At 45.4% G+C, this 6,657-nt stretch overlaps 1 protein-coding gene across 1 annotated transcript; it reads left to right on the top strand.

Annotated features, from left to right (window-relative positions):
* The first annotated feature begins 676 nt into the window (after positions 1-676).
* LOC123989164 lies at positions 677-3,787 on the top strand. Its single transcript, XM_046289841.1, has one exon. It carries the CDS (start codon positions 677-679, stop codon positions 3,785-3,787), a length of 3,111 nt encoding a protein of 1,036 aa, XP_046145797.1.
* The last annotated feature ends 2,870 nt before the right edge of the window (positions 3,788-6,657 follow it).

Raw genomic sequence — 6,657 nt, 5'->3', positions numbered from 1 at the left:
CATGTAAAATCATCATTCACGACGAATCTTTGTAATTGAAAGCCCGCTCAGACGATTCATTTTCTTCCATGTAAAATTCAAAGCGGATCAGTGTACGGTTCACCATCAATTGTCAGATCATCTTGTTTATTTCATTTTAAACGTGACTCAAATAAATCAATTTGTGAAACCCGAACCAGTAAGTGTAAAATTCTTTCCCAGCGCAATCCATCCAGGATTTCCATCATTCCTGAACATTTGGTCCTTCGAGCCGGATTGCGCCCTTGCTGGACTCGGTTTTCACAAAAATTGCTCATTGATCATTGTTCGTCTCAAGTCTTTGTCTCGTGTTCGTAACGGTTTCGGTAGTCGGCCATCTTGGCATTTCTCTTCCATTCAAATTCACTGACACTCTCGCCACTCACAAGGTGGCGCTCAGAAGACCGACTCACCAGTCGATAAAGAAGACCACTGCTCACCAAACGCTCACCAAGCCTAATCAACTTGCTCACCTCTGATCACCCATGGCTCATCCAACGAAGCCCTCAGACAAGTGGAGTGAAATGGAGAGCTCCAAGGAATCATTGGAGGTACCCGACAAAAGCTCATCGGGACGATCATCGCCAGCTCAGGAAAGGCTCCAGATCACCAACGAATCTCATCAAGAGAGGCTGAGAACGTTGGGCCTGATGGGGAGATGACCTTGGCACATGATGCTCCGGCATCAGGAGGGTTGAGGGTCTCTTCTGACGGTTCAACACCTCAGACCTCTGCTCATCTTCAACCATATTATCTGCCTCACCATGGAGTTCTACGTCTCGACAGTTCAACAACGAAGCTCAGGGTTGTATTCAACGGATCAAAGGCTACGACATCAGGCAAATCAGTCAACGATTTAATGCATACTGGTGCTAATCTGCTCTTGAATGTTACAGATGTTCTAATTTGGCTTCGCCATTATCACCACATTTTTGCCACAGACATCACAAAAATGTATCGCCAGGTAGCAGTTCACAAGGATGATTGGGATCTCCAGCGAATCCTTTGGATCGATGCAGACCGCAATGTCATCCCTTACCAGCTCACAACTGTCACGTACGGTACAAAGGCGGCTCCCTTCCTGGCGACACGAGCACTCATGCAACTTGTTCACGATGAGGGTCATCGATTCCCTCTGGCAACGCCCTCGCTCACACATGGCAGATATGTGGACGATATCTTTGGAGGAGCAGACTCAATTTCGGAACTTGTGGAGGTCGCTCAACAGCTGATTGCATTGTGCAACGCGGGCGGATTTCCACTCGCAAAATGGCATGCGACTCACCCAGATCTTCTACGGGCTGTTTCGTCATCCACACAATCGTCAGCTCCCATATCATTTGACGACTGCACTACCAAATTACTCGGAATTCAATGGATGCCTCAAACCGACAATTTTGGCTTTTCATCCACGATCACAGATCAACCAAGTAAGTGCTCAAAACGCCTCGTATTGTCCGAAGTGGCTCGGATATTTGATCCATTAGGTTTCGTCTCACCGGTAATAGTACGAGCAAAAATGCTATTACAAGAACTCTGGCTACACAAAATCAATTGGGACGATCCATTACCGTCTCAAATTGTATCACGATGGTTCATCATCAGAGAAGATCTCAACAGCTTGGCCAAGCTATCGATCCCAAGATGGTTCAACACATGGAGCAATTCAATTGTAGAAATTCATGGGTTCTCTGATGCTTCTCAACTTGCCATGGCAGCAGTGATTTATATCACTGTCAGCTCTCCGTCCAACGACTCAATGACGTCACTTGTCTGCTCTAAGACAAAGGTTGCACCACTGAAGAGGCTCACAATACCAAGATTGGAGTTGTCTGCAGCACTCCTATTGGCAAAACTCACAAAATATGTTCAATCAACGCTCAAGGTAAAAATCAAGGCAACGCACCTGTGGACGGATTCTCAAGTTTCGCTCATATGGATCAAATCGCAAGCATCACGTTGGAAGGATTATGTTCGGAACAGAGTCATTCAAATCCAAGAACTCACTCCAAATGCGCATTGGAGGCATGTTCCAGGTACTTCTAATCCAGCCGACTGTGCTTCCCGAGGCATTTCGACAGATCAACTTCAACGATTCGAGCTTTGGTGGAAAGGTCCCCCATGGATGGCTCGAAATCAAGATCATTGGCCAGAGCAAAAGGAATTCTCAACTTTAACCAGCGAGCTCGAAGTGAGACCCAATGTCTCACTCTTTGCTTCAGCTCAAAAGCTAAGTTATCATTGGGATCTCATTTACAAATATTCATCTCTTATTAAGCTGTATAGACTGACTGCACTTTGTTTCAGGTTTGCCTCACGGCTTAAGAGAAAGCTCGAAACTCCTCCTGTGATCATCATACCATCCTGCGACATGGAGAAGGCGCAGCTCTTCTGGATTCACGCGACTCAACACTTGTATTTCACCAGCGAAATCAAGACGCTCAACTCAGGCTCAACCCTACCTGCAACTCACCCCTTCAGTCGCCTCACCGCCTTCATCGATTCGCAGGGAACAATACGAGTAGGAGGAAGACTCACAAACACAGCGCTCAGCAGGGATGAAAAACATCCAGCGATCCTCCCACGGGACGCTCACCTGTCGAAGATCATCATTGAAGATGCTCACAAGCGAACATTTCACGGAGGAACGCAGCTCACGCTCGCATACATTCGACAACGGTACTGGATCATCGGTGGCAGAGCTCCTGTAAAATCTCACATTTTGAGATGTGTCGTGTGTGCTCGTCAGAGGGGGATTCGTGCTCGTCAGATGATGGGTCAACTACCTCTCTGTCGAGTCACACCATCACGACCATTCGCTCACACCGGTGTCGATTATGCAGGACCAATCACAATGAAAAATTCAAAGGGAAGAGGCTCGAAAACAATCAAGGGATGGATCTGCGTGTTCGGATGTTTCTCCTCATCAGCTGTTCACCTCGAGGTTGTCAGTGATTACTCAACCGAGGGATTTCTGGCAGCCTACAGAAGATTCTCATCACGAAGAGGGATCGCTCACAAGTTGTACTCTGACTGTGGTACAAATTTCATTGGAGCACAGGCAGAGCTCAAACGCCTGTTCACGTCAAGTTCACAGGAGCACCGACAGATCGCATCGATTCTGTCAGCTGACAGCACTCAATGGATGTTCAACCCACCAGCTGCTCCTCACATGGGAGGAAAATGGGAAGCTGTGGTGAAATCAATCAAGTACCATCTCAGGAGAACAATTGGTGAGCTCTTACTAACATTCGAAGAGTTTTCCACTCTCCTCACACAGATCGAAGCGGTGCTCAACTCAAGACCATTGGAGCCGCTCAGTGACGATCCCGACGACATTTCTGCGCTCACCCCAGGACACTTCCTCATCGGTTCAGCGCTCAACACGATACCAGAACCATCACTGCTCGACGTCTCACCAGGTAGATTGTCGAAATGGCAACTGATCCAGCAGAGGGTTCAACACTTCTGGTCTCAGTGGTCTCGACACTACCTGCAGAGACTTCAATCAATCTCAAAGTGGCATCACCCATCGAACGACATCAAGACAGGCTCGTTGGTGCTGCTCACGAACGAGCATCTTCCACCGAGCAAGTGGCCACTCGCAAGAGTGACCGAAGTTCACCCCGGCAAGGATGCCCTCACCAGGGTTGCAACCGTGAAGACTGCAACCACGACTCTCGTCAGACCGATCACCAAGCTTGTCATCCTGCCTGTTCACCATCAAGCTGAGCTCACCTCTGCAGAAACATCATCAACGAGTTGCTGATGGCGGGCGGAAATGTTTGAGAATCCGCTCAGCCATGATGGCGCTCACGGTCGATCGATTTATCGATCGGGAGTCGACCATCTAGGTAACGCGTGAGCAGGGGTCTTCTCGCCGGCTCGCGCGCAACGACGCCATTATTGATCATCGATCACCGCGAATCACACGTGCAAATCTGTTTCCGCTCAACTCAAATTGTTCAAGTGCAGTTCATCTGTGAAAATCACCAACCACGCTCAGTGAAGAGATCACGATCCACAGCACCTGTGCAAGCTACTGGATCAATAGGTATTGTTCCTTTACACATAATTCATTGTACACGTGAGCCGCCAACCACGTGCCGATCACGCACACGCTCATGGGCATTATCACAGCAGCGGGCTGAATTAATATAATTAACGGCGCTGAGAAGCTCGCTGTTCGCAATTTGTAAAAGCATTGTTCAGTTACCACAGACCAGGTGACAGATCAAAATAATAATCTATATGTCTCGACTCATGTAAAATCATTATTCACGACGAATCATTGTAATTTGAAACTCATTCAGACGGTTCATTTTCTCACGTGTAAAATTCAAAGCGGATCATCGCAACGATCACACATTTGTATTGTTTGCTCAAACACTAATTGTCAGATCAGCGTGTTCATTTCATTTTATCAGTGACTCAAATAAATCAATTTGTGAAACCCGAACCAGTAAGTGTAAAATTCTTTCCCAGCGCAATCCATCCAGGATTTCCATCATTCCTGAACAAGGTTGTATGTGGGGTTTATTATTGATTAGTTTTCACCACGCGCTGTATTGCATCGACTTATCTGTATCAGTATTAATATTAATACCACACTTATCGGAGCGGTATTATAATCCAGTAACAATCTAATCTACTCAATTTACGACTATTTGAATTGTTTGATCTGCCTTATGGTTTATGCCGATTTAGGTCTCATGTGCTCCCCATATTATATCAGATGGGTATTCTCTTCTCCTGTTATCCGTTAATTACACTCTACCTCCACTTCCATTGGCTGGCGTTAGGGCTTCCTGCAAATAGACTAGGATTATGTTACATTTTACATTTAATACTATGGTTAATTTCTGATGTTAACAGTTCTGTCTCTTCCTATTATTCTCATTATGAGGTATATGTTGCTACTTATCTTTATTGATGATTTGCTCGCAATAATTTCTAATTGTTTTTTATTGCCTTCATTTGATCATTGATTGTACTCCATCATGTTCGCTTGCCAACCACGTTGAGGTTGTGGTCGCGTAAATGTTCCTGCAAGTAAATTTAAGCAACTTAATAGTTTCAATGAATGGTTTCAATTATTAGTATTACATTAAGCTCACCTATTTATTTTCTTCCCAGCTTACTTTCTGGTTATACCCTATATTCTATATTTTATACTGTACCTTATTTACCTTTACCTCTGATAATAATTAGTAGCATTCTATGTTATGTTATGTTTGCTTCTCTTCTCTCATGGCTGGCTTGCTATTTGCTATCTGTCTGGCGACTTTATTTTACTTTACGGTTCACATCCTTGGTTTATTTCATCTCAAATTTATGGTTTATCTTGAGTTTAATTTTATGTGATTATATTGTGCGCTAGTGTTGAATGTTAAATATTCCTCTTCTGCTACTTGGCTGTTCGGCTGTATGTATGTATGTTTGACGTTTTAGGTTTTGGAGGTTTTGTTGGTCATTTGCTTAGGTACAGTTTACATATGCTCGCTTGCCTGCTTGCGTGCAATACTACTTATGTTTACTTCACAGTTTCTCACGTTCTCATATTGCTTACTGTTTCTTTTACTGTTAACTATTCATTAACTGCTCTATTGCATTAGATGCATTAGATGCATATATATATTTATTTCCCGTTGTATTTGTGATTTGATTTAACCAGTTTTAGTATGTTTAGTATGTTTAGTATGCTTATTATGACAGCTGTTATTGAATGTATGGGCTCCTCTATTCTATTCATGGGCTTCCTGTGCTTATTAATTCCTATTCATTATTCATTATTTATTTATTCATTCACTCATTTATTTATTCATTTATTTATTCACTTATTCTTTACTCATTATTTATTCATTATTTATCGTTGCATATTTGGGGCATTCGAAGCGCTACTCGAAGCGCTATGCTTGTCATGAGCGTGTGTGTGTGTGTTTGTAAAGTATGTATGGGACAGGTCATCGAGGATTGCAGCCTACCAAGATGTGGCACAATCAACCGGGGAAAGGACTCGCCCCGGGCCCTGGCTGTGCTGAAGAGCAAGCCCTGTTAAAACAGGTGAACACATGGCACGACCACCCGTTGAGCAGGAGCTCCGGTTCCTGGTCGTGGCCGAAGAAAAATCCTGTGCCTTACCGTACAGGTTAGCGCATGGCGTTTTTGCGGGCGGCCGCAATAACGCGAAATGCGTTGAAGTGCCGAAGCGTCGTTGTGGCTATACGCTGGTATTCCTTTATGAATTCTAACGAGTGAAAAGGTGCCGGCGGCCCACGTTAGGGGAGAGGTTTTTGTAGGTAGTATGTCCAGCCTCGGGAGTGCCAACTCTGGGCTGCCCATCTAGGTCGCCCATTCAGGGCTGTGGCCTACTCTTGGGCTAAACTCAACCCTTCAGTGTTGGGTTGCCAGGTTGCCCCCTTCTGGCGTTGCGTCTTTGGGTTTGCCCTCACCTCACGGGGGCCAGGCTGCACCTTCAGGGCGGACATGAGTCCCACACTGCCCGGATCCCCTCTAGCCGAATAGACGAAAAGGGGATCCAACCCGCGCGTGCGCAAACGTATTCCCTCTTCCAACTGAACCAAAAAAAAAAAGGTTTCAGGGGGACCCACGGACCTGGCCAAGTGTACTGGCTGGGCG

This window comes from Osmia bicornis, unplaced genomic scaffold (genome assembly GCF_907164935.1).
Source record: "Osmia bicornis bicornis unplaced genomic scaffold, iOsmBic2.1, whole genome shotgun sequence".
Lineage (NCBI taxonomy): Eukaryota > Metazoa > Arthropoda > Insecta > Hymenoptera > Megachilidae > Osmia > Osmia bicornis.
Note: the sequence above shows the minus strand (reverse complement) of the source record. Positions and strands in the feature narration are given on the sequence as shown.

Bases quoted from the DNA above. Each gene is read 5' to 3' on its own strand.
- LOC123989164 (XM_046289841.1), top strand. From the start codon at position 677: ATGACCTTGGCACATGATGCTCCGGCATCAGGAGGGTTGAGGGTCTCT.